This window comes from Chiloscyllium plagiosum, chromosome 1, assembly GCF_004010195.1.
Source record: "Chiloscyllium plagiosum isolate BGI_BamShark_2017 chromosome 1, ASM401019v2, whole genome shotgun sequence".
In the NCBI taxonomy this organism is placed as follows: Eukaryota; Metazoa; Chordata; class Chondrichthyes; order Orectolobiformes; family Hemiscylliidae; genus Chiloscyllium; species Chiloscyllium plagiosum.
In genome coordinates, this window is record NC_057710.1 from 58,605,419 (window position 1) to 58,621,352 (window position 15,934).

The window sequence follows — 15,934 nt, forward strand, 5'->3', positions numbered from 1 at the left end:
ATGTTGCAATTTGCAGACCAAACTGAACACCGTAGGACAAAATCAATAAAACAATCCCACACTGGTCTCCTCTAAGACACACAGGCTGGTGCTTTTTGATACCTTCTCTGTAAAGTAGAAGGGAGGCAGGATGGGTGAGATCGGAATATTAATTCTGCAGACACAAGCCCAGTTACACAAGTTAAGGTTCCTATAAAATTTCTGTTCAGCAAATATGGGGGCGGATACTGGAGATAAGAACTCTCTGTTCTTTTATCCTGCACCTGGAAACAGGATGTCGTCAAGGTACAGGAAAGAGGAAAATCTCTCCTATATATTCTAATCAGATACACAATACTCTTTTGTAAGGTTGCATAAGCGGACCTTCATCTGATTATAAAAGGGTGTGATTTAGGAGTACAGTTACCAATCTTTTCACCATTGAGTGAAATGTACTAAGTCTGGCAACAACAGAGTAGCACTGTCTAATTGTATTCATTACTCAGCCTTTGATTAAAGATCCTAAGAGAGTTTGTTACTATATATCCCACTCCAACAATAAGTGTTTAAGTGAAACATGAATTGGATGATTCAAAGCTTGCAGGTCTTTTTAAAATAAGAACATGATGTACGGCTCATTTTTTGCAGTTACTTTCAACCCATGCCAAAAATTTCTTAATTTCACTACGTGAGTATCTTTAGGTCTCCTGATGCCACTTAGTAATTTGATGACAGCAAATTTCTCTCAGTAAATATTACTGTTTTGTCCTGTTGCTGAGCATGTGCTTGGAGTACCTTGTTCTCTCTCTGTTTGTTAGGATTGTATTAATTTATCACTAGGTCCCTCCCTCTGATTAATCCATGGCTAACATCCAGAACTCAGACTCCAGTGTTTTCAGGGAGGGTACAAGAAAATACTGTAGCATGAGTCTTACAAAGTAAAGGACTCTTCAGCCATGGGACCAGGGTTGTGAGTGGCCATAAGAGCTGGAGATATATGGGGAATGATGAGCCTGATGACTATCAGCCACTATGCACATGATTAAGGAAACAAAAAGGCAAGTGGAAGAGGAGACTTCCAAGTTCAGTCTCCCTTGGGCTGTTGAGATAACGAAAATTAGGGAGAATTGTTTAATTTATGGGACAACAGGTCAAACTGTGAGACCAACTTTGAAAAACCTGGTACACAGTTAGTAGCACCTCATTATTGGTAGTTTCCTTCACTTCTCACATAACCTGTGTTCACTTCACTCAAATATGCTAAACAATTGTGAACCAAAACATGCCTCCATAAAAACCACCATCAGCATGTATGACGAACTGAGAATATATTTCAGTTTTAAAACTTTTGATTATCTCAATACAAATCTATTTATCAATGGAGATGGGGGGAAAGAGATGGTTAATAGAGGAACATAAGAAATAGAAACAGGAGTAGACTATTCAGTCTCACCCTCCTGCTCTCCCATTTGCAAGATTATGGCTGGTTGTCTATCTCAATACCTTTTTCCACACAATCTGCATACACTTTGATATTTTTATTATGTAAAAATCTCTCAAATTCATCTCGAATATTCTCAATGACTGGATCTCCTCATCCCTATTGGGTAGAGAGTTTCAAGATTTACTGGCACTTAAGTGAAGAAGTTCCTCTTTATCTCCAGAACTAAAGTATATAACTAAGGGCAACTCATGCTTAAAAAGTTTGATGCTCTATTCATGCTTCACATTGAGTACACTGTCCAATGATGGTTCAAGACACATTAAGATATAAATACACAGCAGACAATTTAGAGGCAAGTCAAGCTGATTCCTAGGCTGAAATTTCTGGGCCACCACCAGTGGGAAAATAGTCAGGCATAAGTCAGACTACAAGACATAGGAGCAAAAGGTGGCCATTCAGCCCATTGCCATTCAATGAGATCATGGCTGGTCTGATAAACATGAACATTTGAACAAGAATCTAAAATAGGCCGCACGGCCCTTTGAGTCTACTCTGCTGATCAGTAAGATCATGGATGATCTGACATTAGCCTCAACTCTTACCAAAATTCTTTCATTCACTTGGTCGTCGAGAATCTGCCTACCTCTGCCCAAAAAATAATTAAAGATCCTGCATTCACTATATTTTGAGGAAGGGAATTCCAAAGACACACAACCCAGACAGAAAAAATGTTTCTTAATCTCTGTTTGTAATGGGTGCCTCCTTATTTTTAAACCATGGCCCTTAGTTTTAGATTCTTCCACAACAGGGAATCTTCAACATCCAACCGGTCAAGTCCCCTTAGAATCCTGCATTTTTCAACTAAGTCATCTCTGACTCTTCTAAACTCCAGAGGATGCAGGCCTAGTCCATCTAACCTTTCCTTGCAAGGTAATCTGTTCATTCCAGGTATTTGTCTAGTAAACCTTGTCCCTTTGCTTAAATATTCCATTTAGGTTCATTTTCCACGTGATATGTGTCTTTCCTACTTTACTAACCAAAAAAAAAATTTTATTTGTGTTTAAATTCTTTTGGCAATTTTATACAAAAAACAGACTTCAGATATAATCGTCAACTTCACTTTCCTGCCTTTTCCCTATAACACTTGATTTTCTGGCTATTTAAACATCTATTTCAGCATTGACCCATCTTCTACAGCCCCTTGTAGTCAAGAATTTCACAGATTCACTACTCTCTAGAAGGTCAAGTTCTATTAGCTGTACCACATGAAGAGAGGCAATTAATTCTCAATTTAGGGCCTCGTCTCGTAAATATATCAATTTGCCAGATGGCAGAAGAGGCCTGCACTCAATGTGTAACTGGGTAGGTTTCATCTTGCGGGCTGCTGATAGTGTAAGGGAGGGAGGGAGGATCTTGTAGTCCTGTGAGTCTGAGCCCCACTGAATCTGAGGTTCATCAAATCTTTATTTACAAAATCTCTCACGTGCGCATCTCTTAAGATTCAAATATAGAAAATAGGAGCAAAAGTAGACCATTTGGTCCATTAATGTCTACATTCCAAATATTATCCAGTTGCTTGAATAGTTTGGAACATATTTTTAAGTGAACTTTCCATCAATAGTGGGTTATCAATGTTAGGTAATGCAACAAATCTCTTTTTGGGCACATAGTGCTAGCATTAAACATGTTAACTAATGTACAAACAAGAAACTACATGTCAATAAATGTTTCTGTATTTAAAGAAAATGCTTTAATTCCAATGATAGCAACCTTCATTGTTGCCAGTGTTAGCCATCCCATATCAGACACAATGGCCTCTCTGAAGAAAGTTAAAAATCACACAACACCAGGTTATAGTCTAACAGATTTAATTGGAAGCACACTAGCTTTCGGAGTGACGCTCCTTCATCAGGTGATTGTGGAGGGCTCGATCGTAACACAGAATTTATAGCAAAAATTTGCAGTGTGATGTAACTGAAATTATACATTGAAGAATTGATTGTCTGTTAAGCCTTTCATCTGTGATACAGTGATAGTTTCACTTCTTTCATGTGTAAATCACAAAACCCTTTTTTTTAAAGTTGCATTCTCGGGTTAGCTGTTAACAATGGTGAAGAAGGTTGCTAATTTATGATAGACTTGTGAACAGTTTGTAATGTAGCTACATACTCTTTGCGGCTGTTATTGCATATAGGCTTCCTACAGTTAGCAGGAAGAGAAGGTTTTCATCCCATCAGTTCAGACTTTTTATAAACTTCCAGAGGCAGAAGCAGAATATATTAAATTTCTAGTTAACCAGAATAAGAAGGGAAATCCCTGGCTCAATGAGTGAAGAGAGAAACAGAGCTAACATTTTAAATTGAATATGTTTCTTCTTGAAGACTACTTGAAAAAGAATAATGATAATTGAAGAGTATTGCATAAGATAAAGATGCATGGCGTTCCGGGTTAGAGGATTAGCTAACTAACAGGAAGCAAAGAGTGGGGATAAATGGGTCCTATCCTGGCTGGCAATCAGTAATTAATGCTGTGCCTCAAGGACCAATGCTGGGACTGCAATTATTCACGATTTATATTGATGATTTGGAGTTAGGGACCACGCGTAGTGTGTCAAAGTTTGCAGATGACTCTAAGATGAGTGATTTGGAGATGCCGGTGTTGGATTGGGATGTACAAAGTTAAAAATCACACAACACCAGGTTATAGTCCAACAGGTTTATTTGGAAGCACTAGCTTTTTGAGCACTGCTCCTTCATCATCCCACACTCAAGCACATACGCACCGTCTCACAGACTTAAATCTCTTTACACTCACACTCAGACACATACACGCACTCTCTCACAGTCATTCATAACGCCCCAACACACCCACCCACATGTACGTGCACACACACATATAAATTTGTGGGATAAATTTGTACTTGCAGAATTACATTTTATTTTGCTCAAAAACTGCATGAATCCATGTAAGATTCTGTATATGCGTTTTTTAGATTAGAATCAGTCTGAACATTCTGGCACAGACAGCCTCACACAGGGCACCTCACACCTTCAATGCATTATCTGGGCCGACGTGACACCAATTGTTAAAGTTCACCTGAGAATGTGAAAAAAATTCTGCAATTTACATATTAAAGAACTGAAACCAACATGTTCATTCTAAAAGATGAGAGACTTAAACAATCCAGGTCTTTTTCAAGATATAATTTCAGTTACATCACACTGTAAACATTTGCTAATAAATTCTCTGTCTTATGATCTTATTCTCTACAATCACCTGATGAAGGAGCAGTGCTCTGAAAGCTAGTGCTTCCAAATAATTGTTGGACTATAGCCTGGTGTTGTGTGATTTTTAACTCAGAGGAGTGGCAGAGCAAAGTGTGCCGATGACTGTGAAACATTGCAGAGTAACACAGATACTTTAAGTGAGTGGGGAAAGGTCTGGCAGATGGAATACAATGTTAATAAATGTGAGGTCATCCATTTTGATAGGAGTAACAGTAAAAAGGATTATTACTTGAATGGTAAAAAGTTGCAGCATGCTGCTATGCAGAGGGACCTGGGAATCCTTGTGCTTGAATCACAGAGAGTTGGCCTGCAGGTACAACAAGTAATTAGGAAGTATAATTGGAATTTTATCCTTCATTGCTAAAAGGATCGAATTTAAAAGCAGGGAGGTTATGTTGCAGCTGTTCAGGGTGCTGGTGAGGCCACACCTGGAGTCCTGCATGCAGTTTTGGTCTCCTTACTTGAGAAAGAATGTACTGGCACTGGAGGGGATGCAAAGGAGGATCGCTAGGTTGATTCTGGAGTTGGGGGGGGGGGGGTGTTGGCTTATGAGGAGAGACTGAGTAGACTGGGATTATATTCATTGAAATTTAGAAGAATGAAGGGGGATCTTATGGAAACATATAAAATTATGAAGGGAATAGATAAGAGAAGTAATAGAGGATATTTCCACTGGCAGGTGAAACTAGGACAAGAGGGCATCGCCTCAAGATTAGAGGGAACAGATTGAGGACTGAATTGAGAAGGAACTTCTTCACCCAGAGGGTTGTAAATCTAGGAATTCCTTGCCCAGTAAAGTAGCTGATACTACTTCAGTAAACATTTTTAAAGCTAAGCTAGATTTTGTTTTGAACAGTAAAGCAATTAAGTGATAGGGGTGAGAGGGCAGGTACATGCAGTTGAGGCCATGAAAAGATCAGCCATGATCTTATTGAATGGCGGAACAGACTCAAAGCGCCAGACAGCCTACTCCTGCTCCTAGTTCTTATTTCAGTACTTTTGGTTATTATTTCAGATTTCCAGCACACACAGTATTTTGCTTTAGTCTAGTTAACCATTTATTTTCAAATAACATTAACTCATTCAAACAGAACTAAATCATACACTGCAATACTTGGAAGAAGTTCTACTAAAATCTTATTAACCATTCTACAACAGATCTGGGTTCTGCCAGAGCCACTCAGTGTCTGTATTCAGTGTCTGGAGTTGAAGTTATAAAAGTCCAATAATGTTTATCATGTCATAGCAACGCATGAATCACTACAAGAGATTATACAATTATTGCATGTTATCTTGAATAGCTATCAAACAGGAATGTACAAAGTGAAACATTTTACTGCCTCAAAATTGGAAGGCTTACCCATCATAAGTTTTACTTTTAAGTTAAAGGTGATTGAGTTGATCTTTGATTTAGAAGTAAATGTAAGTCCAAAATCTGACAACTGCACTGTAACAGATATTATTGCTGGACTATTAATCCAGAAACTCAGCTAATGTTCTGGGGAACTGGGCTTGAATAGTAGATAGTGGAAGTTGAATTCAATAACAATCTAGAATTAAAAATCTACTGCAGACCATGAAACCATTGCTGATTTCAGAAAAACCCATCTGGTTTGGTAATGTCCTTCAGGGAAGAAAATCGATCATCCTCACACGGTCTGGCTTACATGTAACTCCAGACCCACAGCAATGTGGTTGACTCTGAACTACCCTATGAAATCTCAATAAAGAAATGAAATCTGACACACCACCTGGCATAGACCTAAGCAAGAGCAAAGACAATAGCAGAAACACCCTGTAAAATCCTTCTTACTAATATCTGGGGGCTTGTACCAAAACTAGGAGAGCTGTCTCACAGACTAGTTCAGCCATAGCCTGACGTAGTCAAACTTACAGAATCATACCTTACCGGCAATGTCCCAGACACCATCATCATCAGCTCTAGATTTGTCCTGTCGCATTGGCAGGACAGAGCCAGCAGAGATGGTGCTACAGTAGGAATGGAGTTACCCTGGGTGTCCTCAAATGTTACTCCAGACACTATAAAGTCTCACGGCACCAAGAAAAGCATGAGCAAGCAAACTTCCTGCTGACTCTTACATGCCATTCTCCTTCAACTGGAGAACCAGTTTTCGTTGATGTTGAACAATACTTGGAGAAAGCACTGAAAGTGGCAAGGGTGCAAAATGTATTCTCGGTAGGACATTTCAATGCCCACCGTCAAGAGTGGCTCAGTAACAACATGATTAATTGTGCTGGTCAGGTCCTAAAGGACATAGCTGATAGACTGGGTCTGTGGCAGGTGGTGAGGGAACCAAGAAGAGAGAAAAACATACTCGATCTTATTCTTATAAATTTGCCCATGGCAGATCCATCAGCTCTTGACAGCATTAGTAAGAGTGACTACCATAGTTTCTTTGTGAAGATGAAGTCCTGCCTTCACATTGAAAACACCCTTCATCATGCTGTGTGGCACTATCACCGTGCTAAATGGGATAGATGTTGAACAGATCGAGCAGTTTAAGACTGGGTAACTATGAGGCGCTATGGGTTGTCAACAGCAGCAGAATTGTATTCCAGCACAATCTGCAACCTCATGCCCCAGCATTTCCCCACTCAACCATTACCATCAAGCCAGGGATCAACCCTGGCTCAATGGAGAGTGCAGGAGGTCATGCCAGGCACATGTAAAAATGGGGTGTCAGTCTGGTGAAGCTACCAAACATGACCATTTGCATGCCAAATAGTATAAGCAGCAAGTGACAGAAAAAGCTAAGCAATCCCACAAACAATGGATCATATGTAAGCTCTGCAGTCCTGCCACATCCAGTCATGAATGACGGTGGACAATTAAACAACTCATTGGAGGAGGAGGCTCCACAAACATCTTCACCCTCAATGATGAAAGAGCCAGTGCAAAAGATAAGGCTTCATCATTCCCAACAATCTTCAGCCAGGAGTGCCAAATGAATGATCCATTTCGGCTTCCTCCAGTGGTCTCCAGCAAAACCGATTTCAGTCTTCAGCCAATTCAACTCACTTCATGCAATATCAAGAAACGGCAGGAGGCATTGATTACTGCAAAGGCAATGGGCCCTACCAACATTCCAGCAATAGTACTGATGACTTGTGCTTCATAAATTGAGGCTCACCTAGCCAAGCTCTTCCAGTTACAACACTGTTATCTACCTGACAATGTGGAAAATTGCCCAAATATGTCCTGTACATAAAAAGTAGGACAAATCCAACCTGGCCAATTACTGCCCCATCAGTCCACTCTCTATCATCAGTAAAGTTATGGAAGATGTCATCACAATAATGCTATCAAGCTGCACTTTATTTCCAACAACAATGATGACAATGAAACCATTGGATTATCAGGAAAGAAAAACCTACCTGGAACACTACTGTCCTTCAGGGAAGTAAACCTGCCACTCTTACCTGGTCTGGCTTACATGTGACACCAAACTGTCTTCTGAGCAATTAGTGATGCACAGATGAATACTTATCTAGCCAGTGATGCCCACATCCCATGAATGAATAATAAAAAAAACCTTGCTCACTGATGTCCAGTTTAGGTTCTGCCAGAGCCAGTGTCTGCACTCAATGGAGTTTAGAAGGATGAGTGGATCTCATTGAAACTTAGAGAATACTGAGAGGCCTGGATAGGGTGGATGTGGAGAAGATGCTTCCATTAGTTTGACTGACTGTGACGATGCTGTCACTTTAAAAAGGTTACTTTGTCCTTGGTTTTTTACAAGAGATGTTGTAAAGGTAGAAGTGCTGAGGAGTCTAGTTTAATAATGGAAGGAGAGTGCCCAGTTTTCCCAGTTCAGGTTTTTTCTGGATTGTTTTAGGTGTAGCAGTCACAAGATGTGAGTGTCCAGGGGAATTGCAAGCTTCAGTAAAGAACTCTGAGCTTTGTCTGAAATCTCTGTAGAAGTTGTTTCCACCTGCCTTTAAGATTCTGTGTTTGAATTTACCCGTTAGCCAAGGGGTGTGTTTATAGAATGTTACTGGATTGGAACAGTTAATTAGTCTTAGTTAGTATATCGGGTCAGTTAAGTTATTCTAAATTCCATTTTCTTTTGTCTATGTTTCAACTATAGTGCTTAAATACATTTTGTTTTGCTCAAAGCCAAGTGGTTTGATCAGCTAAACACACCTGGAATACCCACTTCACATCTGCCTTAAAATAAGAAAAAATTAGGGCCTTGGCTACCTTCTTAAAATATTTTGAGGGAGTCTGGCCTGATCCATAACAAAGACTAGGACCCGAGTGCACATATTCCGAACGGAGAGACAATCCTTTCGTCATAGAGTCAGAGGTGTACAGCACAAAGACAGACCCTTCGGTCCAACTTGCCCATGCCGACCAGATATCCTAATCTAATCTAGTCCCATTTGCCAGCACTTGGCCCATATCACTCTAAACTCTTTCTTTTCATATACCCATCCAGATGCCTTTTAAATGTTGTAATTGCACCAGCCTCCACCACTTCCTCTGGCAGCTCATTCCATACACTCACCACCCTCTGCATGAAGACGTTGCCCATTAGGTCTCTTTTATGCCTTTCCCCTCTCACCTTTACTTCTGGACTACCCACCCCAGGGAAAAGACTTAGTCTCTTTATCCTATCCATGCCCCTCATGATTTTATGAACTTCTACAAGGTCCACCCCTCAGCCTCTGATGCTCCAGGGAAAACAGCCCCAACCTATTCAGCGTCTTCCTATAGCTCAGACCCTCCAACCCTGGCAATACTCTTGGAAATCTTTTTTGAATCCTTTCAAGTTTTGCAACATCCTTCCAATAGGGATGAGACGAGGAAGGATTTCTTCAGACAAAGGGTGGTTAATCTGTGGAACTCCTTGCTGCAGAGGGCTGTGAAGGCCATGTCATTGAGTATATTTAAGTCAGACATAAGTCTTGATTCATAAGGGGATGAAGGGTTACAGGCAGAAAGCAGAAGAATTGAGTTGAGAAACATATTAGCCATGATCAAATGGCAGAGCAGGCATGATGGGCTGAATGACCTAATTCTATCCCTGTAGAGTCAGACAGCACAGAAACAGACCCTTCGATCCAACTAGTCCATGCCTAGCAAGTCTCCCAAAGTAAACTGGTCCCATTTCTCTGCTCCTAACCCATTTCCCTCTAAACCTTTCCTATTCACGTACCTATTCAAATGTCTTTTAAATGTTGTAACTGTACCTGCATCGAACACTTCCTCTGATTGGTCCTCTGCAACAAACACTACATTGGACAAACAGACAGAAAGCTAAACACCAGGAAACTAGCCACAAAAAGACATGACTCACTATCACTAGTATCCTTACATACACTTGAGGAAGGACACCACTTTGACTGGGACAACACATCCATCTTAGGACATGCCAAAAAGAGACATGCACAAGAACTCCTAGAAACATAGCATTCCAAATGGAACTCGAACAACAAACACATTGATTTGGACCCGATCAACCACCCTTTGAGAAAAAGAACAGGCAATGACATCACCAACCCAGGAAATGACATCATCAACCCAAGGAAACCTAAACACAGAAACAGAAAATGGGACATAACACCAGCACTTCACTGGAGGCTGATGTCACCTAGTATGGCGTCAGAAAATGAAACTTCCAGCTCAGTGAGCAAACTTACATTCACACTTCCTCTGATGGTTCATTCATTTTACACAGGCTAATTTCTGTGTGAAAAATTTGCCCGTCTGATCTCTTTTAAATATTTCTCCCCTCACCTTAAAAATATGCCCCCTAAATTTGAATTCTACTCTAGGGAAAAGACCTTTTCTATTCCACCTTATCTATGCCCCTCATGATTTTATAAAACCTCTTTAAGGTTACCCCTCAATTTCCTATGCTCCAGCAAAGAAGTCTCAGCTTATTCAGCTTCTCCTTATAACTCCTTATCCAATCCCGTAAGATCCTTGTAAATCGTTTCTCTACCTTCTCTAATTTAATAATATCCTTTCTGCAGTAGGGCACCAGAACTGTACATAGTACTCTAAAAATGGCCTCACCAATGTCCTGTACAACAGCAACACGATGTCCCAACTCCTACACTCAATGGTTTGAACAATGAAGGCATGCATGCCAAATGTCTTCTTAATTGCCCTGTCTACCTATGATGCAACTTTCAAAGATCTATGTACCTGAACACCCTAGGTCTCTGTGTTCTACTACATTTGCCAGCGCCCTACCACTAACTGTGTAAGTCCTGCTCTTGTTCTTCTCACCAAAATGCAACATTTTGCATTTATCTAAATTAAAGTCCTTCTGTCACTCCTCAGTCTAGTGGCCCAACTGATCAACATCCCTTTATAATCTCAGATAATTTTCCTCACTTTTCCGGCACTTTTGCAGTCATTCGCAAATTTACTAACCATACCTCCTATATTCTCATTCAAATCTTGATATAAATGAGAGTGGTTTCAGGGATGTGGGACTTCAGTTATTTGGACAGATTGAGAAGGTGGGGCTGTTCTCTCTGAAGAGAAGCTTGAAAATGAGGTTTGTTAACAATGTCCAAAATCATGAACAGATACAGAAAGAGCAGGTAGGGAGAAACTGTTGGCAGAACCAGAGAACACAAATTTAAGGTGAATAACAAAAATCAAAAAGGCAGCATGAGGAAAATCTTTTTTTTACAGCAAGTGATTACAATCTCGAATGAATGCCCAAGAGTGGTGAAGGCAGATTCAATCATGCCTGTCAAAAGGGTAATTGGATAATTATCTGAAGTTTAAAAAACTACAGGGCAATGGGGAAAATACTGAGTTGTTCTCATAGGGAACTGGCATGAATGTGAAGGGCCAAATGGCCATCTTCTCTGCTGTAACCATAAATGATCTCAGGTTTTTGTGTTGTCTCTGATCAGTCAGAGCTTTAAAAGAAATAAGATCACGTTATCTACCAGCAGAGATACTAATTTACCAGTATTGTGGGTGGTGATGGGGTCAGATACACTGTCTTATACATTCATAGTTTTAGGTCAGAGGCTAGAAATACAGCATTGAGTAACTCACCCCCTGGCTCCCCAAAGCCAGTACACAAGCTACAAGGACTGTGACGGAATGTTCCCATTGGCTGGGCGGGTATATCTCCAACAGCACTCTTGACACTCAGCTTGATAACATCCAGAACAATGTAGCCTGCTTGATTGACAACAAATTCACAAACATCTACACCATCTATCACGGTGATCAGTATCAGCAGTAGGTACTATCTTCAAGATGCACTGCAGAAAATCACTTGAGATCCTTAGACAACACCCTTTGAAACCCATGACCACTTCCACCCAGAAGGACAAGGGCAGCAGATACATGGGAGCATCATTAGTTGCAAGTTCCCCTGCAAGCTACTCATCATCCTGACTTGGCAATATATTACCATTTCTTCATTGTCACTGGGTCAAAATCCTGGAATTCACTCCCTAAGGGCATTGTGGTTCTACCTACAGCACATGGATTGCAGCAGTTCAGGAAGGCAGCTCATCACCACCTTCTCAAAGTGCCCACATCACACGAGTGAAAAGGAAAAGCTTCACTTTATTGAGATCAAGAAAGTTTTAAACCAATTTTCCCTTTACAAACAAGGTATGAATTTATTTCCCTGCCCATTGCTTCGTTCCACTGAATGCCGGAATCTTGGCAAAATGTTTTTCTTTGTAAGAGCCTGAGCACTGAACATGTTGGTTGCCTTTCAGCAGGAGTGAACTGATAGCAGCAAAGGTTAAGGCTCATATGACATTTCACACTTACGCACCTCAGCGTACTCAACAGTAAAACACTATTATTGATTTCAGTTGAGGTTAGCTAATGTAACACACACCCAGTGCTTAAACATGATGTCGTCTTGGTTTTTTGTTGGCTCAGATCCAAACAGGATGCTGCACTTAACCAAAGAAGCCCTAGCGAGTTCAATAAATTTGCTATATTGGATACAAAGTGAACAGAAGGACAAGATCCAAATTTTTAAAATGTTGGAAATCTGATTAATGAAACAAAAGAGGGTTGCATAACCTATGTATCTAACTGAATAACTGGGAATTGAAGAACTCAAATGCATCACTGACAAGTAAAACTAGAGTACCATGAATTATTTGCACTCATATCATCCCAATGTGAAAATATACCTCAACAACAATGGGTTTCATCCTAGTTCAATGCTAGATTTGGTTTTGAGGAGAAAATCTCTGAAAATATCTTGGTTTTACATTGGTCTTAGAGATGTTTAAAGGCCCACATAATGACACAACAGGTCACATAAACATAAAGAGGTCCTTCAGCAGCTGTACAGGGCCCTGGTGAGACCGCACCTGGAATATTGTGCGCAGTTTTGGTCTCCAAATTTGAGGAAAGACACTCTGGCTATTGAGGGAGTGCATCGTATGTTCACGAGGTCAATTCCCAGAATGGCAGGACTATCTTACGCTGAAAGATTGGAGCGACTGGGCTTGTATACGCTTGGGTTTAGAAGGCTGAGAGGGGATCTGATTGAGACGTATAAGATTATTAAAGGATTGGACACTCTGAAGGTAGGAAGCATGTTTCCGCTGATAGGTGAGTCCCGAACCAGAGGACACAGTTTAAAAATAAGGGGTAGGTCACTTAGAACAGAGTTGAGGAGAAACTTCTTCACCCAGAGAATGGTGGGTGTATGGAGTGCTCTGCCCCAGAAGGCTGTGGAGGCCAAGTCTCTGGATACTTTCAAGAAAGATTTGGATAGAGCTCTTAAGGATAGTGAAATCAAGGGTTATGGGGATAAGGCAGGAACAGGATACTGATTGAGGATGATCAGCCATGATCATAATGAATGGTGGTGCTGGCTCGAAGGGTAGAATGGCCTACTCCTGCACCAATTGTCTATTGTCTATATTCACGTAAATTTAGAATATTAAGTATTTATCTATTTGAGGTATTTAAAATGATAAATTCCACTAAAAGAATCATTTTATTGGTGAATGACAAGGTGCACAAAGATGTGTTTGTATCATATAGTAAAGATTTTTGTTTTCATCAGTTAACACTGAAGCAGGTTGAGCAAAACACATAAATTAATTCTATCTTAATACAGATTGTATGATTCTGGTTGTATCTGGGAAAATGGGAGCAGAGTAGATATTCAGCACATTCACCTCTGCTCTGATTTCGAACTGTCATCTACAACAAAGTATAAAACCTTTATTCTAAATTCCTACTTTGTCCTTAACATGAAAACATGTCTGATTTCATTATGTCAACACCCCTCAACTACTGAATTGCCTTTGAGTTGCTTCACACTCACTAACTACAACTGCTATAAGTTAGTGCTGATTCAGAATTGGGCTATTAATTCATTGTATCGGCTGCATATGTTCAATCTTCTTCACAGACCAGTAACTGTGGAAGCAATGAACATCTGCATCTGACTGACGTGATAGAATTATACAATTTTGTAACTCAGCAAGAAACTTTAATTATGCTTTACGATTAATATTGAATAGAATAAAACCATTAAGTAAAAAGCTTTTGCAGAGATCATGTCTAATGATGTTACAATAACTATCATCCTGCAAAACTATAGAAAATGTTTCACTTACCCGACTTGTGGGTTCCAGAAAACGTTTCATTGTCCAACTGAGAGAAGATCCATCACCCTGCTTGGATTTCACACTAGGTGATGGACTCTTTGATGATAACCCTGTGGGCAAAGAACATATAAATGAACTTTATAAATGTATCCTCTGTAAATATTCTGAACAATAAATCAGGACCATTCCCATTTTATCATCTTGAACTATTCACTGGTCTTATATTGGCAAATTTCTATAGGAAGAATCTTGCAGTACAAAAAAATCTTGGCAGCCTGCACTGGAATCATGCCAATGTGAAAAATGCCTCATTCGCACTGGTTTTCATACTAGTACAATAATATGTTCAGTTTTGGGCTGTGAACCTCTGAAAATATACATGAAACTGGGTCTTAGAGGACAATATAGTGTGTACTGATGAGACTAATATAAGGGTTTAAAGGGATACTTAATGACCCAACAGGTCACATAAATAGGCTCATAGTCTTTCATTTAGAAGATTCAGCAATGATCTAAGTAAGGTATCAAAAAATCACTAGGGTAGATCAAGAGAAATTACTTCCTCTGGTCCTTCTTCAAATTCTATGTGATGATGCTGTCACTTTAACAAGGTTAGGTTTTTTTTTAAGAGATATTGTAAAGGCAGAGGCGCAAAGGGGTCTAGGAAGAATCTAGTTTCACAATTGGCAGGGAAGTGGCCAGTTCTCCCAGTACAGGTGTTTTCAGGTTTAGTTTAGTTGTGCCAGCCACAAGATTCTGGAGACCAGAAAGGTTACAACCTACAGCAAATGATTCCTGACTGACTTTCTCTGAAATCTCTTTGGATGTTGTTCCCACCTGCCTTAAGAATCTGTGTTTAAATACCTTTTTTCCAAGGGGTGTGTTTATGGGATGTTACTGGAATGGAACAGTTCCTTAGTTAAGTTGCTGTATTGGGTCAGTTATGTTTTCCAATTGTAAAGTTATTCTAAATTCCACTTTCTTTTGGTTGTGTTTTAACTGTAGTGTTTAAAATAAATTATTTTTTGCATAAAGCCGAGTGGTTTGACCAGCTGCATCCCACCTGAAATACTCACTTCACATCTGCATTTAAAATAAGGTTAGGGCCTAGGCTTCCTTCTTAAAATATTTTGAGGGCGTCCGACCTTGTCTATAAAATCTGGGCACAGGATATACCCCACTCCACCCATGATCTAGGCCAGAAATTCAGGCCATCCTGTTTCTCAATTCAATTTGATAAATTCTATTTTCAAACATGACTTTGAGGTGCCAGTGTTGGACTGAGGTGGACAAAGTTAAAAATCACACAACACTTGGTTATAGTCCAACAAATTTATTTGGAAGCACTAGTTTTTGGAGCACCGCTCCTTCATCAGGTGGTTGTGGACGTTAAGGTCATGCTCACAGAATTTCACCAACACATTCCACCCTGACCTTAAATTTACCTGGACCATCTCTGACACCTCCCTCCCCTTCCTGGACCTCTCCATCTCCATCAGTGACAACCGACTTGACACTGACATTTTCTACAAACCCACCGACTCCCACAGCTACCTGGATTACACCTCTTCCCACCCTACCACTTGGAAAAATGCCATCCCGTATTCCCAATTCCTCCGCCTCCGCCATA

General features: G+C 40.1%; 1 protein-coding gene across 2 annotated transcripts in view; it reads right to left on the reverse strand.

Moving 5' to 3' along the window:
* The window catches only part of pdzd2 (PDZ domain containing 2), a 420,957-nt gene that overhangs the window by 66,710 nt on the left and 338,313 nt on the right, over nucleotides 1-15,934 (reverse strand). For both annotated transcript variants that reach the window (XM_043687429.1, XM_043687436.1), the window contains one exon: nucleotides 14,314-14,414. In XM_043687429.1, coding sequence (XP_043543364.1) covers nucleotides 14,314-14,414 — 101 coding nt within the window. The remainder of the gene's footprint in view (nucleotides 1-14,313; nucleotides 14,415-15,934) is intronic.